Here is a 23,483-nt window from a genome sequence, read left to right on the forward strand (position 1 = left end):
TCTAATTATCACAGCATATATGCTACGTGTTATGCCCGCTTAATCTCTGTTTTACAGAGAAACATCCAGCCAAGGGTCTGGTTTTGTACTGGTCATCTTTCCTTTGCAATGGAGAATATGCTACACTCGTGGTTTTTTGGGTCTAACTTACCTTTTCCTGCAAGCTTGCCGATGCTTACCTGTGCCGCTGTCTTGGGGAAATGCAGGGGTTGGTGCACGGGTCGCATCTTCCTGTGGGCTTCCACTCTGCCTTTGCCTGCTAGTGCAGCTTTCCTTGCATCTCCCATCTCTCGGGCAAAACACTGTCTGTGTGGGAGGGGGATTGCAGAGGAAGGGCAAGGTTAGAAGGAAAGCATGCGCTGAAGAGGGTGGAGCAGGACGCTTGAATGTGACACGCAGGAGAAGGGGGAGCCGGTGGGGTGTGTGGGGTGGTATGGCTGGATACACTAGGTTTCACTCACACGCTAAATGCTTGGATCTTCCCTGCAGAATTAGCTCCTGAAGCCCCGGTGAGCCAGAGTGCAGACCCCCCGGGACGAGAACGAGTTGGATCCAGTGTAGGAGCAGAGGGTAATTCCCAGAATCAGTTAAAAAGAAAGCGGGACCCCGAGGAGCATGGCAGTAAGAGTGGCAGAAGCAGGCTTTCCCCTCCCTCCAAACTGCATCCCCTTGATTTTGCCAGTAGCTCAGAGTCAGAAAATGGCGAGGTTGCAAGTCACAGAGGAACTGTCGTGTGCGACTCTGGACCCTGCAGCTCTTCTCAAGCAAACCTTTCTGCCAAGGCCACCCAAACCCCATCCAGACCTGCAGCCAGGACCTCCGTCTTGCTAAAGAGCTCATATTTGCCTCTCCCTACTTCTCCAGTCCACGTACAGAGTCCTCAGAAGGCCAGAGACTGTGCTGTGAGCGTGTATGTCCAGACATCTTATTCTAGCAGACAAGAGGACTCCTTCTACTCTAAACTGCCTTGTCGTGAGACAGCTGATTCTGTGATGGAGGCTAACAGAGGGGATGGAAGAGGCGATGGAGAGGAGGACTTCAATGAAGACGACCAGTTTGGAGATGCTAGTGGAAGGCAGCAGAAAGGGGAAGGGCAAGCTAACCTCTGTGATGACATGGAAGGAAGAGTTGTTCCCGAGCCTTGTATCCCGGTGGGAACGAGAGGCCCCAGCAACCCGCAGGTGGCTGAGCTTAGCAGTCCGAGACCCTCAGAATGGGAGGAAGTCGAATTCTCTTGGTCAGCTTCGAACAGTCCAGCTTGCGTACCTGCAGCCGCCCCTGGCTTCAACGAGGAAAAGCCGCAGTGCTCCTTACAATCGGAGACTTGTAGGGGTGCTTCTTATCTCAGCTGGGGTGTCAAGGAGCATCCTTTAGTCCTTTCTCCAGAAATCCCAGCTTTGCACAACCATGGCACTAGGGAGACCACCGCAAGCTCCCTGCCAGCTGCTTCGTTTCAAGCAAACGCTGCTTCAGATCTTAGGGAGGTGTCAGCGGGAGACCAGCTCTTCCTTCCTTACAAGCTCGAGGCGCTGGAGGTCAGCCAGCCGACTTCAGAATGTGTGCGCTGCTCCGATGAGGAGGCTTCCTCTTGTTCCAGAGACGTTGATGAAGACATGCAAGAGTTCCCGGACAGTCCCACAGTGTGTTCAAATGCTCACGACCTTTCCTCTGAGACTAAAAATCTGGATGATGTCTCCAAGGCTGAGAACTCTACCTTAAAAGCAAGTGTAAGCGATGCAAGCTGGATGGAGAGGGAAGTCCAAAAAGACTGGGCTTCCTCGGCAGGGGACATTGAGATCCAGCTGCAGCAGTGTGAGGCCGTGCTGGATGAAATTTCCCAGGTCCTAGGTGTTGTTGAGGGCATTGATGCAGAGCACATGGAGAAATGGAGGTAAAGCTTTTCTTTTCAGTAGTTAAAGGCCAACATAATAGCACTATCGTTGGGGTCCAAGGTTGTCTGGTGCTGGGAGGAGTGATGAGCATAGGATCATAGAAAATGAGGGTTGAAGGGAGCTCAGGAGGTCACATCTAGTCTAACCCCCTGCTCCAAGCAGGACCAGCCCCAACTACATCATCCCAGCCAGGGCTTTGTCTACCCAGGTCTTAAACACCTCCAAGGATGGAGACTCCACCACCTCTCTGGGTAACCTGTCCCAGTGTTTCACCACCCTCCTAGTGAGAGTTTTTCCTAATATCCAACCTCAACTTCCCTTGCTGCAGCTTGAGCCCATTGCTCCTTGTCCTGTCGTCTGCCCCCACTGAGACCAGCCCAGCTCCATCCTCTTTGCAGCCCCCCTCCCCTGTCACAATGTACAAGGTGTTTTCTGTCAGCATCCAATGTTCTTATCCATCGTAGCTTCACATCTTGCATCAATCAAAAGAATGGCCTGTGCAAGTTGAACATGCATAAATGTGACCTTTTAGAGCAGGGGCGGGCAATTATTTCGGGCGGAGGGCTGCTTACTGAGTTTTGGCAAGCCACCGAGGGCTGCATGGCAGGCAGCCAGGGGCAGATAAATATTAATTTTCTAAATTTTTTAGGGGCCCCGCGGGCCAGATAGAAGGCCTGGCGGGCCACATCTAGCCTGCGGGCCGCATTTTGCCCACCCCTGTTTTAGAAGCAGTCAGGTGGAGCCAGAGGATGTCTTCGTAATTCCTCTCTTTTTCAAAATCAGAGAACAGATTGAAAAGCTGCGGAAAGACACGAAAATGCCAAAGACCTACATTGCAGTGGTGGGGAACACGGGGGCTGGGAAAAGCAGCCTGCTAAATGCTTTGCTGGACGAGGAAGCCGTGCTGCCGACATCTGCCATGCGAGCCTGCACGGCTGTGGTGGTGGAAATCGCCAGGACCTCTGGGAAAAGTCCGTACGAAGCAGATGTGGAATTTCTGTCTAAAGAGGTGAGTAGCAGCCTAAATCTAAGCTGTTAAAGCTGCTAGCAGGGTCGTGGCGGTACTGTGGCCGTTGAGCATGCCAGAAGCAAAGCTTGTTTGGCAGCGGCCTGACTATATAGCTGCCTTGTGTTGCCCACCAACAAGGTGCCTGATTCCAAGCTAGCGGCCTGGCGCATTAGAGGATGGGTTAAAGGAGACTAACTTATAGGGCACAGGCCTGGGACTTTGGAGACTTAGCTTTTCCACCCGCTTACTGCTGATCTTTTGAGGACACCCTTAGAAAAACTCTTCACTTGATGCTCAGCTTACCCACCTGTAAAATGGGCTTGATGGCCATTGACTTTCTTCACAATGGGCTTTTAAGAGCTAAAGATGAAAAGTATGGGCTGAAAGAGAGGTTTTGTTGATCAAGTACAGGTGCATTTCCTGTTGGCGTGTGACACTGATGGCAAGCTCTGAAATCTGTGCTCAAGTGTGTGTCTGTGTCCATCCCCGTGGATACGTGCTTTGCGTTTTGAAGTCCATTCAGCTGATCTGGGTTCTCTTCCCAGTCTCCATCCCTTCATCTTTGGACTCTACACGCATCGAGTGCCCCACTTAGCACAAACCCTGTAAAGAGTCAATGAAGCTTATATTCCAGCATTGTAGGGTTAGGGGCGTGAAGCACAATCCATCCAGTGTCTCTGACAGGTTTGGCTGTCCTCTGAAGATTGTTCATCTGCACATTTTGGGGCTCTTCTTTGTCTTTCAGGTTGCATGCTATTTTGCTGGGTTTAGCCTTTGACAGACTTCTCGTCTGGAGGAGAAGCAAAATGTCTAAATGTAGCAGGGCAAAAAATCCCTTCCTGGGTTTCTCCAAAGAGCAGTTACCCCGGCAGGGACGGTTGCGCGTGTTGCTTGCGATGCTGGTGATTTGCCCTGGTAGTTCTGGGTTTCTGTAAGATTTACGGTGCCAGAGTTGGAAAAATCCACTTGTTTCTGTGTGTTCCCCAGACAAGGGCCATCAGCTCCTCCTTGATCCAAGCTTTTCAGCAGTTGAGCCAAGTCTCGTTTCTCAGTTTGAAATGTCGATGATCAGAAGCGGTTCTGAGCGCCAGCTTTGAAGAGGCCGGTATTCTCAGAAATCTCTCAATGCCACACTGCCTGCAGACTGTGCCTCCGTGCAGCGTCGTGAGTTGGGCACAACTCCTGGCCTGTGTTTAACAACACATAAACCTGCCCCGATAACCTTCCAGACATGACTTCAGTCAGCTGGCGCAGCTGTGTGTGCCTGGCGCCGCAGAGAGCTGCTTCGGGGGCTTTTCGGTTGTGCAATCCGCGGTAGAAGGAAAACTGACTCCTCCGGGCAGCAGTGAGACGAGTGGGGCTCTGGTTAGTCTTGTTCTGCCCTTTGGCATGGGGAGACGCTGGAGCTGGGTGTTGGGAGGAGAGCCCCAGCGAGAGCCTGATCCTGGGATGAAGCACGTGTTTTCATTTGGATGTGAGCCTCGGCCCAGCACCCCTGCTGCAGGCACGATTCAGGGCTATTAGATGCTGCTTCCCTGTCCAGGAGACACGTGTGAGCCCCTGTATTCTTCGTGTAGCCTCCTGCATACCTGCAGGGCCCGCACGAGTTCAAGGGCTACACAGACTTTCCTTTCGCTTCCTCTTGTTCCACGCAGCATCTTCCTCTTCTCTTGGTCCTTGTCTTGATGCTCTCACTGGGTTAGCTTCCTCCAGACCCATTTCAGTGACTGACTGCTGTTCACATCTTCCAGAGGAGAATCCACTTATGTTTGTGACCTAAGTAGCCCTTGCAAACCCCAGTTCATCCTTTTTAAATGGCTGAGCTGTAGAAATTATGTTAGGAATGGTTTGGGCCTTTAATCTTGCTTTCAAAGGAGCCGTGTTGTGCTCATGCTGTATGTTGAATTATCTTTGGCTGAGGACAGAGGTGGCTAGCCAAGTTAGTATGAAGACAGGCAGAAGGCAGGGCAGGATGGTGCCTTAAGAGATCAACTGGTTCAGAGAGGCCTGAGCTTTCATAGGCAACAGCCTTCTTCCGTAGACGCTAGGAATTATTAAGCGCCTTGGAGCTATTAAGTATCTGGAGATGAGAAGATGCTGTGCAGACTGAGTGCCCAAGTGTAGTGCTTAGGTACTGTGGTTAAAGGGGCTCCATAAATACCTGGAAAAGAATCTGAAACTGGTTGGAAAACTTTATTTTCTACATGAGATATCTTTAAGGTGCAAATCTACTCTGCCTTCTAAACTGTATTTTATCTTTCAAGAGGAAAGGAAAAAGCTTCTGAGAGTGTTTGAAACTGTGTAAAGAGGATTTTTCTAGCCGACATAAATAATAACCTAATAAAAAATCTCAAAGTAATCTTAGCAGAACTGTTTCTTTTACTCCTACACCTGGGGTCAAGCAGGACACTTAGTCTAGACTCCTGTTAAGTTTAGTACTGTTTTGTTGTAGGCAGAAAACCAAGAAGTCTTTTGGGACTTTTCTGGAATACTCATGGGTGTGTGTGTCACTTCAGGAGTGGGACAGCGAGCTGAAGGCCCTGCTGGAAGATATGAAAGACAAATCTGGTAACCTGAAGAAGCGTTGCCCAGATCGCAAGACAGAAGCGGGCGCTGCCTACAGTCGTGTGAAGGCCGTCTACGGGATGGTAGCAGAACTGCCGCGGCTGAAGGAGATGCAGGAGGTGACCCAGCATCTCGGGACGGTGAAACACATCTCTGCAGAAAAGGTAAATGTAGCGTGATTTGAGGCCTGGCCTTTTGGCCTCTCCTTCTGCTTAGGCTGTGTCAGACTCGGGCATATGGTGACCTGAGTGGCTTGGCCTGTTTCCTGGTGTTTCAGGAATGAACCTAGCTCTTGCACTCTCCTTTCCCAGGCCACAGATTTTCGCACAAAAATAGAGAAGTTCATTGACTCTCGGACAGACAGTCTGCGTGACATGAAAGGCGGTGAATTCTGGCCAATTGTGAAATGTGTCAGGATCCGCGTTCCCGACACCGATGTGCTGAAGACGGGGGCCGTGCTGGTGGACTTGCCGGGCGTGCGGGATTCCAATGCAGCCAGAGACAGTGCAGCCAAAGAGGTATGATGGTCTCTGCGATCACTGTCCTTTTAAAGGCGGTAGGTTTTCCCTTTCTTTCTTCTTTAAAAACATTTTATGCTTCTAGTTCCCGGTGCCTTGTCTGCCTTAGAAGCAATGTCCTGTCCTCTCATTGCAAAGCGAGCCAGTAGCAGACTGGCTGTATTAACAGGAGTGTCATTTGCAAGCCAAGGGAAGTGATCCTTTTGTTTTGGTCAGCACTGGTGAGGCCTGGCCTGGAGTCCTGTGTCCAGTTTTGGGCCCCGCACTTCAAGAAGGGCGTGAGTATATTAGCAGGAGCCCAGGTGAGAGGCCTGGGAATCGTGACTTGTGAGGAGAGGCTGAAGGAGCTGGGATTGTTTAGTTTGGAGAAGAGAAGATGAAGGTGGGATTTAATAACAGCCTTCAATACCCTGAAGGATGGTTATAGAAATGATGGGGATAGACTGTTCTCTGTGGCTTCAAGGTGCAGTTCAGGGTGCAATGGTCTTAAATGGCAGCAGAGGAAATTTAGGTTGTATATTAGGGAGCACTTCTATTCTTCCATGTTTCCCAGTAGGCATTACATGATGAGCAACATCTTCCCTCCTCCTGGGTCCGTTAGGCGTGAGCGTCTGCAGTGCCATTTAATCAGCACCTGGCACTGGCTGTCAGACACCAGCTTTGTGAGAAGTCGAGTAGTAAGTCTCTAAGAGAGGGTTAAACTCCTCTGAATAAGGAGCCTCTGCAGCTGCAGTAACTAAGTTAATGTGACAAGACCTGTCCATAATTGTGGTTCAGGGTATAAACTCATTATTGTACAGTTTCAGTGGAGAGGTCCCTAAGGAGGGTATTGTATTACACATCTAGGTTTCTATTTATGCCTCACTTTTAAGGTGACCTTGATCTGAGACAAAATGCCGTTGGCAATGGACCTTGGATCCACTCTGCTGTGGCAGTAGAGTAGCAGTGATCTGTGCTGGAATTTATAGACTCACAGACAAGAGGGCTGGCAGGGTCACAAACACCTCCCAGGATGGAGACTTCCCCACCGCTCTGGGTAACCTGCTCCCGTGCTTCACCACCCTCCCCCTGAGAGATTCTTTCCAAGTATCCGACTTAAACCTCCCTTGCTGGAACTGGAGCCCATTGCTCCTTGTCCTGCCATCTGCTCCCACTGAGACCAGCCCAGCTCCATCCTCTTTGCAGCCCCCCTGCAGGGAGGTGAAGGCTGCTATTCAATCCCCCTCGGTCTTCTCTTCTCCAAACTAAATCAGCCCCGGTCCCCCTGTGGCGGGTCAGTAGGGAGCGCTCCTGTGCTGAGCCACACGCCTTGCCTCGCTGCACCCGACCACCTACCAAGCTCTGAGTGCCTCCCCGGGGCGCCTCGCATCCAACCAACCAACTCTCTGAAGAATTGCCGGTTAGTTCCTCTCCACTCTGCAGCTGTAGTTGCTCAGACACCTCATTCGTTTGGAAGTGGCACCTCTCTGCTTGAATCCACACTTCTTTTTTGCCATCAGGATGGCTTTTGACCCTTTGTGTCTGCTGGGCTGCCTCCCTGTTCTCCGTCAGTACATGCAGGGGAAGGGCCAGCCTGTAGTGCTTGCACAGAGGAGAGAGGGCAAGAGATGGGTCATGGCAAATCCGACCACTAACTGCCATTAAACACGTGCAGCTTGTTACATGTGGATGCTTTAAGCCTCTGCATATAAATGGCTGTGGCCCTCAGTCTTCAACCAGAGCTTCTGCGGGAGACTTTGAAGTGACCTTTCCTCTTGGGTGCCACGTACTTTGGAGATGCTGAAATGGGGAAACATCTCCTGGACCATTTGTTTTAAATGTATTGTTTTAGTAAGAGGTGACAATCACAGGGTTCTGTAACCTGCCCTTTGTCCCCATCCTCTAGTATTTAAAGAATTGCAATGCAGTCTGGGTAGTAGCCAACATCAACAGAGCTGTGGATGACAAGACTGCCAAAGACATGCTGAGCGCCAGCCTGCGGAGACAGCTGCTCATGGATGGCCAGTTCGGGAGTTTAGCATTCATCTGTACGAAGACTGACAGCTGTAACGTCCCGGAAATAATCAGGTAGCCTCATTGTATCCCGAGCCTGCTGCACGAGCGCATCTCGCCTGCAGTGGTGCCTGTCACCCAAGCTCTGTTAAGCGTAAACCTTCTTAAGCAACTTGTCAGGAGCATTGTTGCTGCCCCTCAGTCACGTGTGATGGGAAGGATTGCGAGATTTAAACGGTAGAGGGGCCTGCTACAGGGATTGCAGCCTGCGAGGACGAGGAGGTTCTCAGTTCTGTGTTCTGGTTTGGCTGTTTTTGACAGTAACAGTGTTGTTGCAAACAGTGACAGCAACAGTCCTTGATGGCAGATCCAGGGGTGCAGTGGTGAGGTCCCATCCCCTTTGATTCCTGCTTCCTCAAAGTGTAAAACCAAAAGGCTGGCAGTAGCAGCAGCATTTCTATTCAGGCAGCAGTGAAGGTGTCACATGACTTCCTGTCTCATTATCATCTGTTTCCTTCTAAACTCTTCACTCCACAGGTGTTAACAACCCTCTCTCCATTTTATGGTATTCATGTTCCACTAATCAAGCTAGGCTTTGTTCTTCTCTTAGTTCCTCCTGGTAATGAAGCTCCTGTGTCACAGCCCTGCAGACTGTAGCTAAAAACATTGGGCGCCTGCACATGAGCAGCAAGGCTGCTCTGACACCCTGTAATTATAGTGTGTCGGAGACTCAATTAATGAAGTCTGCTGGAGCGTGATAATTGCCACACTCCAGCAGACTCCAGTGTCTCATGTATCAGCATCCCTGTGCTTAAAAATGGTGGTGTTAAATTAAAGCACTCCTACCACCATTTTTAAGGGCGGGGATGCTGGTACATGAGACTCTCCAGGCGCTTTAATTAGAGCGGCTCCAAGAGCAGACTCAATTAATCGAGTCTTCTCCGACACACTGTAATTACAGCGCATTGGAGCAGCCTCACTGCTCCGAGAACCGCTCCAATTAAAGCTCCCCCCACTCCTGGATCCCATTAACTCGGGTGTGGAAACATTAACTCAGGTGAACGGTAATTCAGATGAAATAACGTACAGTGAAGCATTGAATGCACCGTCAGGATGGTTAAGAGGAGGCTGGACTTCGTTTTATGCATCTGGAAGAGATGTTCATTTAATTCCAATGATGACAGGACTAAAGAAACAACATTATAAAGAAATGATTTTTGCCTAGTTTGTTTTGTTTTTAATTCAAAATGTATTCCACAGCAGATGAACGCTCGTTCTAGTAAAGCTGTATTTGTTTTTGCTTTTAACTTAAACTGAATAATACAGCCCTAGCCCTGGTTTATTGGTAAAACTTTTAGTTTCTTTTTACCTGGAGAAAAATATGTATTGGGTTATATGCAGTGATGCATTACACCATCTAAATCCTAGATCCACCCACATCTACATCTCTAGCCTTTTGTTCACTGTCCTACAATAGACTGTAGCTTCTTCATCTCTCACGAATGCTGTTCTAAGCTGAAGACTTATATTGCTATATAAGTGTAGGTGGAGAGAGATCATTAGTCTTGTTAGCCTAAAGTCAGGAAGAAGGCAGAGCAGGGGGCACCTTGGAGACTACTTGGTTTGGAGAGGCAGGAGCTGTCTGGCAATAGCTGACACGAGATGCTAATAGTATGTACGAGAAACTGTCGGGTTGGACTGTTGCTGTAGCCAGGATGGTCCAGGAAATATGTGAGAAGCCGGGTTTGTTGGGCGGTCCCTTTTATTGGACTGGCTGTATACGTACCTGAAGAAGGGCACGGTGTGCCCAAAAGCTTGTGTAATGTCTCTGAACTCTACAGTTGGTCTCATAAAAGATATTGCCACAAAAACTGCACTTCTTGAGGAATCAAAACTCATGGCAGATTTATTAGACCAACTAGATACTTGCATAGGCCTGATGAAGGCTGCCTGTGCCCAAAAGCTTGCAAATAAAGATTTTTTTTTTTTTGCAACTATCTAGTTGGTCTAATAAAAGATATCACCTCTGCCACGAGGTTTGATTCCTTTTACCTCTAGACCAATACGGCCGCAACCTGGATACCTTGCTTCTCGTGTACACGTGTGGCCTGTATCCTCAGGGCTGCTGTGCGATTGCTTACGCTCTCTGCCTGGCGTTGTACAGGCCCACAATGGATAGTTCTGTCTCTCACCATTACATTTAAGAGCTCAATTAGGGGAGGTGCTGAGCACACCCAGCTTCCTCTGGCTTCCCTGGGGAGTGACAGGCTTGGATTGTACCCCCAAGCTGCAGCCTTGCGGTTTTGCTTCTGCATCCGGATATAAATCACGGCTGCTGCTGAAACAGCGTTTTGGGGAGCAGGGTCCTGAGTGTCTGAGGGGATCAGAATTGGTGTGTGCTTCTTGGTGTCCATTGCCTCAGGACTGGCTTAATTTTATGTGCTTGGGAAATATTTGCCTTGGTTGTTTTGCTGAGGGGAGGCTTTCAGTGTTTAAGCATGATGTCCCCCGCTTTGCTGGCTATGAGCCTGATTCAGAACCCACTGAAGTCAAGAGGAGTCTTTGCAGTGAGCTCACAGGCCTTTGGATCAGCTCCCTAAGTTTTATTTCAACGTGCCAAACATCTGGGAAGATTTGCAAGCCAAAGAAGTCACAGAAGGAGTGCACAGCCAGGTGTGTGCAGTCCCAGCTAAGTGTGTGTGGGTTCACTTGCTGTAAAAAGAGCCAGTTCATCCAAATAGATTTTCACTGTGACATGTTTGTTTTGTAGCGATTTAAAGCTTAATTGCCGTGTCTCCTATCTTGCAGGGACCTAGATTTAAGGGACGAAACGCAGCCTATCGAAGAGGCGGTAGGACAGCTGGAAGAGCAGCGAATGCAAGTGGAAATGGAGAAGGAAACCTTGTATGCTCAACTCCAGCAAGAGGCGAGTAAAGCTTCTTCCCCCTCCTATAGACTTCACTTCCTCCAAATCCTCATATGTGCCAGACAGCATCCTCTGCAGCATGGCCCCTGTCATCTGGAGCTGGGCTGTTCTCTGGGGGCAGGTGACAGAGCAAGGAGCAATGGGCTCTGGTTACAGCAAGGAAAGTTGAGGTTAGATATTAAGAAAAAAATTCTCATGAGGAGGGTAGTGAAGCACTGGAACAGGTTACCCAGAGCGGTGGGGGAGTCTCCCTCCTTGGAGGTTTTGAAATCCTGGGTAGACAAAGCCTTGGCTGGGATGATGTAGCTGGGGCTGGTCCTGCTCGGAGCAGGGGGCTGGACTAGATGTGACCCCCGCCTGAGGTCCCTTCACGCCCTCGTTTTCTATGAGTCTGTCTGAAGCTACATTTTTTCCTAATGTGTAGCTCTTAGTGCTGTATAACAAGCTGTTCTCTTTTTGGTGTCACTGTGGCTAGCATCTCCACGGTTCAGCTGGGTTTGATTTTACATTCTGTGTGTGTAAATCCTTACAAGGAGCTGTGGTTTCACTTACCTGGACGAATCCAGACAGCGTCATAGCAGGTGCTCTCTGAAGGGCCTTGTGCAACACTGCTACGGCAAGATACTGGGCTGGGTGGACCTGTGCTCTGGCCCCGTAAAGTAGTTCTTTTGAAGCAGCTTTGAGGGCAGTAGAAAATCGGGTATGCGAGGGGGTCGTGCATTTGGCTTCCTAGGAGAGTGAGACAACAGCTGCGCCCCTCCGGCTGACCTGGTGCCCTGCCACCCAAAGTCAGGCCACGAGTTTCCGGACAGCGGAGACCTGCCAGGCCACGCTAGAGCAAATTGCCTTATGACAGCCCTGCCTGAGCAAGCAGGCTGCACTTAGGCATCGAGAGCTCGAGTGGGAACGCGGAGAGCCGTCCTGTCTATGGGCAAGTCTAAAGCACAGTGGTACTGAGAACTCCCCAGGTCTTTGCCTGCTCAACCCATGGGCAGAGAGCATTTATCCTTCAGCAAGCTTGGGGATTTGGGGTCTTCCCAACTTGTGGTCTAAACAGGAGCATTGGCTGTGTCTCTGCACTGGAAAGTGCCTTCTCCCCTTCTGAATGAGATGAGGGCCAGTCTGAGGTGCCGGCAGGGATGTCCTCTCTCCCTGTGCCATGTCCTCTGGCAGGAGGGGGAGGGAAGTCTTTAGGGTGAGGATGCTTTTTTAATCGCAGGTTGGAGTGGAAGTGCCCTGGCTGTACTTGGGCTCGAGGGAGATGGTCATGAGATTTCCTTTGTGCTCTTCCAAGGGACTTCATTAATTGGTACAGATGAAAACTGTCCAAAAACTCAAGGCACATTTTAGCGAGACGGGGTTCAGGTACAGCTAGCCACACGCTTCCGGGGCACAGAATTTTTCTGCTAGAAAAGCAAACAAGCCATGGCCTAGAAAGTACCATTAAGTATCCGTGAGAGCCCAGGAAGGTCTAGGTAATACCGCTTGGGGCAGGGGGCACTGCCTTGCTGCCTGCCAGGGTCTGGCTTTGATGCTCTCCAATATTCCTCCCTGCATACAGCAAAGGCAGGGACGTGATGCAGAAACTCGGACCCAGACAGAAAACGACCTGAGGAAGCAGCTCCTGGAGAGGGAGTTCAGAGTGAGTAGCACCGAGAGCTGTGACATGATGGGGAAGGGTGGGTTCTTCTAAGCTCCCTCCTTGAGCAGTCGTGTCCTTCTGACCCCTGCGCAGAAGGGATGTCCCAGCGAGATCATGCCCACGCGCGGCTCCAGGTTTTTGTTGTAGCTGCAAATTCAGCGCCCTCCATTCTGCACGGATGATCGCCTCTCACTCCTCCTGTCTGCTCTTAGGTCAGTGCCTTGCAGAGGGAGAAAGAGGCGAAGCTTCGTGCCATTAGTCTGATCTGCGTCCAGGCGCGAAATAAGTTTTCCAAGCAGCAGATATGTATGGATTTCAACAGCGGCCTTCAGGTAGGTGGGCACGGAGGTAACCATTCTCAGCCAGGCATTGGCTTTTTGCTGCTTTTCTCTAGATTTGGCCCCACGGGTGCTCAACCTCTGGCCCATGAGGACCTTCACGGGCTGGGAAATTTGGTAGTGGGGGAGTGGTGGGAGCTCCATGCAGCTGCATCCAGCTTCACCCAGGCCATAGCTGCTCCCCACTCCCCGGTGAGCAGCTCCACCCCCATCCCCGCCCCCACCCCATGCATCCAGGTGCGGGCTGGGCCCTTCCAGGATCCAGCCTGCTAACAGCCCCGGCACTGCCCCCAGTGACACTCGCCACCCCTGACTTCTGAAATATCAGCATCCAGGGAAAAGGGAAGGGAATCCCGGTGGTATTGGTGCTACCCCTCCGATTCCCATCCCCTGCTGAGGACAGCCTAGGGCACCCTGGAACATCGTCTCAGAGGGGCGCCTCTGTGTCCATTTTGCTTTTCCCGTGAGAACGGCAGTGCGTCCTCTGACAGCTTGTAGCCTGGAAGGGATGCTTGATGCTGATCCAGTCCATCCCTCTGTGTCGTGCATGCACCAGAATTTCATCCAGCAAAGCTCATGCTGAGCCTGATGACCAGTGGCTGAAGCAGAGCATGCCTCATAGAAAGACCGGCAGTGCTGTTTAGGGCTGACTTGCCCAGCGTCTCCGATTTAGATGGTAGCTGCAGCCGCTGCAGGTGGTCACCTGTCGGCTTTGAGCAGAGGTGAAGCCAAGTTGCCCTGTGTTTCAGAAAATGAGAAGGAAAGCAGTGTGCGAGGAGGATGAGGATGAAGAGGAGATGGAGGACGAGGAGTTCAGCACCGTAGATGCAAGGGACCCCAGAGAAGCTGGATCCAGGCAGCGTCAGCTTCAGGTTTTCACAGTCAGTTCCACGGAGTATCTGAAGCTGCACGGGAAACTGCTCCGAGACGGGCAGCCCCAAGTCTTCCACGATGACGAGGACACGGGTACGTGCGGTGATGTTCCCTGGCTAGGGGTGGTCGTGCTGCCGACATAACGGTCTCTTCTGTCTGCTTGCTACCACCATGACCATCTCATTTTCCTTTGATAGACCAGCTTTATAACACGTGTTTCTAAGAACATGGCCAAGATAGAACCCAATACCCTGTATTAATGCCACATCTTCTCACATACGACATGCCCCTACGTAAGATATGCACCTTGTTTTTGAAAGGCAGGACAAAGAAGCAAAGATCTTTCCTTGAAAGTACGGGTAAGGAGCAGAAAGCAACTGAGCAGCAGCAGTTTGGGAGCCCAGCATGCGTGTTGTGCTGCTCACTGTGGGCCACGCGCAGCTTTGCTTTTGCTCTCTCCAGGAGAGGCTTACCGCTGCAGAAAGTGATATTACTGTCTTTCCTCGTGTAGAGTGCGCACCCCAATTGCCAGTAGCTGATTTTTTAAGAAAACAGTGTGTCGTGTGTGAGAATACAGTATGTTCAAATCATGCCTTTGTATCACCTGGTTCTGCTGGCTTTTGCAAGCATGGGTTTCCCGGCACGTCTGGTCCTCGCTCGCCACCTCACTTGTTGTGTCGTCCGTTAGCCTGGAGTTCTTTAAGGCAGAGACTGCCTCTTTATTTGGGGTTTGGGCAGAGCTCGGCGCTGCGAGGGGTGGAGGAGGTCACTGAGGAGAAGGGGTGATGTTGCTTCTTGGCTGTTTGTGCTCAGAAATCCCAGCCCTGAAGAGCTTTGCCATTCACACCGCCCTGCAACACAGCATGGTGGCAACGGAGAAGTTAATCCGGAGCCTGTCTCGTGTCATAAGTCAAGTGGTTAATTACCTGACCAACCAGAGAGCGGAGGTAAGCACGCACGAACCCTCTTAGCTTTACGCCTGCGGTGGTTTCCTCTGAATCGGTGTGTTTAAAAATGCGCAGTAATGGGTGGCCTCGTATGGCATCTAGGCATACAGTGTCATCCCCACCACTGACCTTAGCGATGCCCCCCCGGGTCCTCCGTCCTAGACAGAGACATCACTTACTCAGATCCAATGTAACATGCTCGTTTTGGCCAGTACCAGGGGTTCATATGATAGGAGAGTGTGGATGGGGGAGTTCTTTAGCCAAGTCTTTAAACCACGGTATTTCAAAGCGTGTGTCCTGAGCTGTGGCCAGCCTAAGAAAGTCTGAAAGCAGCTTAAACCCCAGTGAATCACAGATAATGAGGGTGGAAGTGACCTCAGGAGGTCACATCTAGTCCAACCCCTGCTCCAAGCAGGACCAGCCCCAGCTACGTCTTCCCAGCCAGGGCTTTGTCCACCTGGGTCTTAAATACCTCCAAGGATGGAGATTCCCAAACCTCTCTAGGTAACACGTTCCAGTGCTTCACCACCCTCTTAGTGAGAACGTTTTTCCTAATATCCAACCTCAACTTCCCTTGCTGCAGCTTGAGCCCATTGCTCCTTGTCCTGTCATCTGCCCCCACTGAGAACAGCCCAGCTCCATCCTCTTCGCAGCCCCCCTGCAGGGAGGTTTCATAGTTTCACAGTTGGTCGGGTCAGAAGGGACCTTGACTGATCATCAAGTCTGACCCCCTGTCAAATGACCCCGGCAAGGTGTTCGTCTAACCTCCTCTTAAAGACCCCCAGGGTAGGAGCCAGCACCACTTCTCTTGGAAGTTGCTTGCAGATCCTAGCTGCCCTGACTGTGAAGCAGCGCCTCCTGATGTCTAGTCTGAATCTACCCTCTGCCAGCTTGTGACCGGTATTTCTAGTCACTCCTGGGAGTGCTCGGGGGAGCAGGGACTCCCCCAATGCCTGCTGGTCCCCCATGACTAGTTTGTAGACGGCCACCAGATCCCCCTCAGGCTTCTCTTGTGGAGGCTGAACAGGTTCAGGTCCCGTAGCCTCTCCTTGCAGGGCCTGCCCTGCTGCCCCCTGATCATGCGGGTGGCCTCCTCTGGACCCTCTCCATGCTGTCCACATCCCTCCTGAAGTGCGGCGCCCAGACCTGGACGCAGTACTCCAGCTGTGGCCTGACCAGCGTCACACAGAGGGGGAGGATCACCTCCTTGGACCTGCTCGAGATGCATCTGTGGATGCACGACAAGGTGCGGTTGGCCTTTCTGACATGAGTCAGCAGTGTGACGAAGCCATCAGAAAAGCCAATGGCACTTTATCGTGCATCAGCAGATGCATGACGAACAGGTCCAAGGAGGTGATACTTCCCCTCTATCGGGCGCTGGTCAGACCGCAGTTGGAGTACTGCGTGCAATTCTGGGCGCCGCACTTCAAGAAGGATGTGGATAACCTGGAGCGGGTCCAGAGAAGGGCCACTCGTATGGTCAAGGGCCTGCAGACCAAGCCCTACGAGGAGAGACTAGAGAAACTGGACCTTTTCAGCCTCCGCAAGAGAAGGTTGAGAGGCGACCTTGTGGCTGCCTATAAGTTCATCACGGGGGCACAGAAGGGAATTGGTGAGGTTTTATTCACCAAGGCGCCCCCGGGGGTTACAAGAAATAATGGCCACAAGCTAGCAGAGAGCAGATTTAGATTGGACATTAGGAAGAACTTCTTCACAGTTCGAATGGCCAAGGTCTGGAACGGGCTCCCAAGGGAGGTGGTGCTCTCCCCTACCCTGGGGGTCTTCAAGAGGAGGTTAGACGAGTATCTAGCTGGGGTCATCTAGACCCAGCACTCTTTCTGCCTATGCAGGGGGTCGGACTCGATCTATTGAGGTCCCTTCCGACCCTAACATCTATGAATCTGTGACCGCGTCCCCACACTGTTGGCCCATGTTCATTTTGGCATCAGTAATGACTCCAAGATCCTTTTCTGTCTCTGCACTGATGAGAAGGGAGTTCCCAGCCTGTCGGTCTGCTGCTGGTTCTTCCTCCCCAGGTGCAGCACCTTGCACTTGTCAGTGTTGAACCCATCCTGTTCTCATCCGCCCACCCCTGTAACCTGTCCAGGTCCGATTGCAGCCTATTCCTCCCTTCTTGCGTGCCCACTTCCCCCCACATCTTAGTAAAGGCTGCTATTCAATCCCCCTCAGTCTTCTCTTCTCCAGACTAAATCAGCCCAGGTCCCTCAGCCTCTCCTCACCAGTCCTGTCCCCCAGCCCCACAACCATTTTCATTGCTCTCCACTGGACTCTCTCCAATGTGTCCACATCCTTTCTGTAGTGGGGCCCACAGCTGGACACAGGACTCCAGATGTGGCCTCCCCAGTGCTGAATAGAGGGGAAGAATCACTGCCCTTCATCTGCTGGCAATGCTTCTACCCATGCAGCCCAGGATGCCATTAGCCTTCTTGGCAACACCGGCACACTGCTGGCTTCTTGTCCCTTGTTACCCCCAGGTCCTTTTCTGCAGAGCTGCTGCCCAGCCCATCGCCCCCCAGCCTGCACCGGCGCATGGGATTGCTCCCTCCTCAGTGCAGGACTTTGCACGTGTCCTTGTTGAACCTCATGATATTTCTTCTGGCCCAACCCTCCAATGTGTTGCGGTCACTCTGAATCCTAGCCTGACCCTCCAGTGTATCTGCTATACTCCCAGCTTGGTGCCATCTGCAGACTTGCTGCAGGTGCACTGCATCCCATCTTCCAGGTCGCTGGTGAAGCTATTGAACAAGGTCCACAGTGTTGAGTTCTGGCTGGAACAGTCTCAGCATGAAACCTGTCCTGAGCGCTTGGTTCAGAGAAGATCTTGCAGTCTGAGATCTGCAGGCTCCATAAGCTTGGCCTCCCTGTCAGGGTTGTAAGGGCTGCAGGCGCTTGGGGTTTTGCTGTTTCCATGTTGTGCTGGGCAGCATTTGGACACAGGGCCAGGTGTCCAGTATCTGCAGCAATTAGATACAAGAACACAACAGTAAAACCTCGTTAATTTGAAACACACAGCCAAGAAATAGTGACTTTGAAAGGTATATGGGCTCAAAATAAGTGTACTGATAGTAATTTGCATGTATGCAGATTATGGTGGGTATGTACAACGTTAGTTCACCCACGTGCAGACCTTACTAGCTGATGAGACTGCAGTGAGGAGTTATCCCAGTGACTAATTAAGTAGGTTTCATGGGATGCAGCACAAGGAGTCCCTAATATAGACCAGCAGCAATGATCTAGGGGCTTTTTCCTTCTGCGTAGATCACTTTCAGTGCAGAACTGGCCCACCAAACCCGGCATCCCCTATCCCAGGAAGCCACCGATCCTGCACGTGGAGCAGCGGGGCTCAGACAGCAAGTGCCAGGGCCCAGGGGAGTGTGCAGGGGTGGGCGGTGGGGTAGCAGCCCCAGCTACACGTATGATCGGGGCCAGTTTTGTGGGATCAGGGATGCTGGGTCTGCAGGGGGGTTGGTGGGGGTTGGCAGGACACTTCCACACTGAGATTGATCTAAGCAGAAGAAAAAGAGCCCCTAGATCATTGCTGCCGGTCTACATTAAGAACTCGTAGTGCTATATCCCATGAAACCTGCTTATTTAGTCCTCACTCCATTTGTATCCGCTAGTAAGGTCTGCACGTGGGTGACATGGCCATAGCGGTTTCCATGTGTGCAAACTGAGTCAGTATTTTTGGTTCCCTGCATTTCAAATTAATAAGGTTTTCCTGGTCCACAGGACCAGAAAACAGCTTTGAATTTCAAAGGAGACATATTTTGAATTGGCCATGTCATAATTCATACAAAAACCTATCCTTTTGGCTGGGGAATGATAATAGTTTAGAGGTCTCCAACACTTTGAACTATCTAATATTGAACTAACGAGGTTTTACTGTGGCAGCAGGGCCAGAATTGGGCCACACCAATGGTCCACCCGGTCCAGTATCCCGTCTCCGACAGTGGCAGGAGTGGAGAAGTACAAGGAGAGCATTGAACCAGATCTCTAGAGCGATCTATCCCTATCCCCTCGTATCCATCATTTATTGGGTGGGAGCTGCCAGAGGAGACATCTCCAACCATTTTGCTCAATAGCCATTAACAGTTCGACCCTCTGAGCATTTATCCACACCCTTGTTGAGAACCTGGCTCTGCTCTCTGTCCGCCCCCTCCTGCGGCAATTAATTCCACATGTTAACTACGTGTTGCGTAAAAAAAATACTTCCTCTTGTTAGTTTTAAACCTGTCACCGACTAATTTAGGAGGTGCCCCCTGGTTCTAGTGCTCTGGGACTTGGTGAACAGTAGGTCCCTGTTCCCTTGGCCCGCACCCTTCGTGGTTCTGCGCGTGGAAGAACCGTTGCCAACCTCCGTAGTGCAGCAAGAGGCAGACGCCGGTTGCTTGCCTTGCACGTAGGTCTCTGGATGTCTCTGAAACCACTGACGGAGGTCTGTGGGAGGAGGTGGGACTCATAGACTAGCCGCGAAGTGACCTCTTGACATGGCCTTGTCGGGATCCTTTCTGTTTGCCCTCAGGACAATTCTCACCGGGCGCAGGTGCAAGAGATCGTGCAGGAGTGCTTGTCCCAAGTGCCCGAGCTCCTTCAGAAAGTAGTGGAAGACAGCGTCCAGGACATCGAGCGCGACTTCTCTCTCATCCTCTCCAGCCTAAAGAAGGGAACAAGAGAGGCAGAGGAGTGGTGTGAAGACACTGTTAGACACTGGGGGTTGCCTGTAAGATGCATGTTTGTCTGCTGTTGTGTCACAGTCAGCCTGCTTGCCAGTGTCCCTGTCTCCCGTGCCTGGCACTGCCTTTGCTGCTTTTCTCTCTCTTTACATTGCAAAAGAGCCTCTGCACCCCCCTCCCCGCATGCTGTGACATGCAGGGCACACAAGACGGCAGATACAAAACAAGGCTAGCCCCGACAGCCTTGTGGGGCTGCGGGAAGGAGCGTCCTGTGCCCGTGCCTTGTTTTCAGAGCAAACTCTTACCTAGCTGGGGTGGGGAGGTGGGAAGGAACCTTTGCAGGGAACTGAAAATCACCTGAAGGGAACCAGGTGCAGCCCCCAGCCCAGCGAAGGGAGGAGCAGCCCACAGCTGCTGGCAGAGATGAGCAGATTGCTGTGTAGAGCAGAGGCTGGTGACCTTTTGGAGAGCCTGGCTGCCATCCCCTCCCTGCTCCGTGCTCCCCTCTGCTTACCGGGGGGTGCCACCGAAAGCCACGAGGAGGGGCACGTTTGGTGTCAAGAGCACAGAGCAGGAGGATTTAAATGGCTGCTGTAATGCAGCCCCTTCGAAATTTGAAATGCAGAGAAGGCTTTTCTTCTGCTCTCCGCCCGTCCTGTTTGCAGGCCTGGTCCAAGTGTGCTGTAGCCCTGCTCTAGGCAGAGGCTGTAGTCAGGTAAGGTCTGCGGATGGGGACGCTGCCACTGGTGTTGGTGCAGCTGGACTCCGTTAATGACCCTGCGGCTGCGGTACACTTAGCCTGCTCCCCCTCGTCCTCTGCCTCTCCCCGAGTAGCCTCTGATGTCTTTGCGGTGCTGCACAAACGTCATCGCGGTGCAGCTTTGTGCCTGTCTGCTCTCTGGCTCAGCGGGGACTCCGGATTCTTATCCCATCTCCCCGGTCAGGTTTGGTGACCCCTTTGTTCCTGTCTGCTCACTGCTTGTTGGCTTGTCTCTCCCAGCACTGCCCCCTCCTTCTTCTCCCTCCTGCCTCTCTCTTCCTCTCCCCTCTTGTCTGGGGGAGATGTGTGTGGGGGGTGCTACCTTGTCTCAGTCTGTCTCCCTTAAAGTGACACGATGGGTGTCAGTTTATACCGTCACTGTTATGGGTGACAGGTCAAAATCTCCAAATTGTTCCGCGTGCTGTTTGAAGTTAAATACCGTAGGGGCGCTGCGTAACAGTGCAATCCCGCTGAACTCTTGGGACTAAATGACAGCGGGGGGCACTAGCCTACAGCTCGCACGCGTGATAGGTGCAGATCAGTGACAGCTGTTTAGTTTTATTACTAGACAGACTTTACTTAAGTGTCATTTCGGTACTTTCATTACTGTCATAATGAAAGTACTGATTTTCAGAAATGAGACTGTGCTCCTTGATGCCTGGCATAGTTCAGGCACCGCAATCTTCAACATACGTGAGTGAATTTGGAGAAAACTAACATAAAAAGGTTTTTAAAAATATATATATATTTATTTAATTTAATTAACGAACTTAAAGAGGAAGTCAGCAGAAGATTGATCCGTGCCAGACTCTGCAGGTACACCTGGTGTGCTAAAACTTTCATTACACAAAACCCACAAATTACACTGCAGAGTACCTGAAAGTACCAGCAAGTTGTAGCAGCACCTGCTGGGCAAGGGGGCTCAGGACACGCAATTTGGCAAGTTGACATGTATGTGACATGCACATGTGACAGATTTTTTGTCCACAATGGGACAATCTGCCACGATCAAACTAAAATACATAGGAGGTGGTCTAAGTTGCCACACTCTGGGACAGTTCGACATGGCAAAACCTCGTGCACGTGGACACGGTGACATCATTATGCTAGCCAAATGGCGATGTTTCGTCATGTTTCATCATGTACCTGGGCAAATCGTCATGTGTACAAGCGCCCTGTATCCTAATCTCTCTTTATACTCTGCTTTCTGTGTGTCCTTTCATTGCATCTGATGACGTGAACTTCAGCACTGGAAAGCTTCTACTATACAGAGTCATAGAGCCGTGGGGCTGGCAGGGAGCTCCAGAGCTCACATCTAGTCCAACCCCTGCCTGAGGCAGGATCAGCCCTGTGCGAGCCACCCTAGACAACCATAATTTAAACTCTGCATAAGAGCTTGTATATGTATGTGTGTTTATGTATGTATATGTGTGTGTATTATGTGTGTGTATGTGTGTGTGTGTGTGTGTGTGTATATATATATATACACATACACACACGCACGCACGCATGCACATATATACACATATGTGCGCACACAAGCTTTTGTATGCTATACACATGTCCCTGCTTTGGTTAGGCTATAAGGTCCAACTCTCCCTTGCCTTCTGCTGACATATACTGACTGTACTGCCATATACTGTTCTCCATGTTGTATGGTTTCGGGTGGTGCACTGTGTCACGAGTGTTTTCCCAGTGCCTAGCTCAGTGGGCCGCTTGTGCACGACCTCACTGCAATCAGTGTCCGTGAGGAAAGGGCTCTTGCACGTGGAGTTTGCTCGCTGTTCCTGTGTGTTTCCCACAGTCTGCCTGTAACTTGGCAGGCCGATTTGTTGTGGGAGAAGGCTGCGCAGTTGTACAGCAGGGCCAGAATTGTCCTGGGAGTAAGCTTGGCCCCCTTTTCAGTATCTCTTGTTTCTTTACTCTGCTGTGCTCCGCAGCTGTGTTGCATGAGCACACCTCATTTATCCACTCAGTAGTTAGACGTGCATAATTTTGCTGTTCTGTCTTCAGAAGTACATTCCTCCCATCGCAACCCAAGTGCATGTGCCTGCTGCAGAGTGGGATCGGTGCCTCCTGTGTACTTTGAAACGTGATGATCGATCCTCTCTCTCTCACTTTCCATTTTGCAGAGAATTGGCTACCCATATGCCACGTACCGGGCCGCGTGCGTTCGTCAAGGTGTCTATGGCTCTGTTGCCTGTGGGTTTATTGATTTCAATGAGCTGCTGGCAGAGCCGATGTACAGTGCAATCTCCACGTCCTGGAGCGATGTCTTCAGGTACGGAGTTTTCCCAGAGGTTCCTGAAGCGGTTGCAGTGTGCAAGCAGAGCAGTTCTTGTTGCTGACTGTGCCCTGTGCAGAAATGCATGCCCAGCCTTCCCGTAGGCCAGCTTTCTCCAGGGCAGTGAGTGCGACCTTCCAGCGGGTGATGCGGGGAGTGGCCACACTTCATAGCAGCCTTCCCCTCTGGAGCAGAAGCGGCAGAGGAAGCCAATTCATACCGTGCCTCCTTGCTGCTGGAGACTGCCCAGGGACTGACGGAGCTGGTGTCTGATCTCGGCGTCTCCTCCTGAATGGACATGATTGATGATGCTCTCGCTAGTATTACATTAAATCACTCTGATCCTGTCTTGCGATTAGAGACCCTCGTGCAAGTGCAGAACTGCACCGGTTGCCCTGGGGCTGTAGGGGAGGTCCACGTGCTTCAGCTCTTGCAGAGAAGGTGCACTTGGCTACTTAGAGTAACGACGGCCTGGTCCAAGTGGGCTGTGATGGACTGGAAATTATGCTAGAAGCAAGGATTTATTAGGGTGGTGTCTTTTATTGGGCCAACTGCATAGTTGGGATAGAGTTAGAAAAGCCTTTGAATACTAGGCAGGCTTTAGCAGGCCTGACCGGACCCAGCCAAGCACAGCACGGTAAAACCCAGTGGTGGGAGCGGGTGAGAGAAAACGGCAGGGGTAGCAGACTCACAGTTAGCAAAAGAAAGGAAGCTGATTCCTGGGAGATCAAGGCCTGTCAGAAGGGAGGAGAGTCGTTCCCCCCTTTCACACCTGGAAAAAAATCAGGAGTCGGGTAGATCATAATGTGCCATCAAATCAAACCAATATCAGTGTTTAGTCCTTGGCTCTTAGTGTTTAGCCAGCTTAGGAACGTTTGTTCCCCAGTTCGCCTGTTAAAGGCGTTGGGTAGACTTCCCTTGCGCAGAGGATAGCGGGGTTGGAGGGGCAGCAGCTGCTCTGTGAGAAGTGTGCTCTGGCAGTGTGGGTGTTTCTCTCCTTTACATGTTCTTCCCCATTAGGAGCATTTTGACAAGGTTTTACC

The 23,483-nt window shown here is 51.3% G+C and overlaps 1 protein-coding gene across 4 annotated transcripts in view; it reads left to right on the plus strand.

The window, feature by feature from the left end:
- LOC102575220 (uncharacterized) overlaps positions 1-23,483 on the plus strand; it is an 85,790-nt gene that overhangs the window by 38,673 nt on the left and 23,634 nt on the right. For all 4 annotated transcript variants that reach the window (XM_059723620.1, XM_014605342.3, XM_019485617.2 and 1 more), the window contains 12 exons: positions 490-1,891; positions 2,676-2,901; positions 5,418-5,630; positions 5,778-5,984; positions 7,870-8,051; positions 10,785-10,902; positions 12,464-12,544; positions 12,757-12,876; positions 13,632-13,848; positions 14,569-14,702; positions 19,246-19,443; positions 22,289-22,437. In XM_059723620.1, the coding sequence (XP_059579603.1) occupies positions 490-1,891; positions 2,676-2,901; positions 5,418-5,630; positions 5,778-5,984; positions 7,870-8,051; positions 10,785-10,902; positions 12,464-12,544; positions 12,757-12,876; positions 13,632-13,848; positions 14,569-14,702; positions 19,246-19,443; positions 22,289-22,437 (3,247 nt within the window). The remainder of the gene's footprint in view (positions 1-489; positions 1,892-2,675; positions 2,902-5,417; positions 5,631-5,777; positions 5,985-7,869; positions 8,052-10,784; positions 10,903-12,463; positions 12,545-12,756; positions 12,877-13,631; positions 13,849-14,568; positions 14,703-19,245; positions 19,444-22,288; positions 22,438-23,483) is intronic.

The sequence above is a fragment of the Alligator mississippiensis genome, chromosome 3 (genome assembly GCF_030867095.1).
Source record: "Alligator mississippiensis isolate rAllMis1 chromosome 3, rAllMis1, whole genome shotgun sequence".
Lineage (NCBI taxonomy): Eukaryota > Metazoa > Chordata > Crocodylia > Alligatoridae > Alligator > Alligator mississippiensis.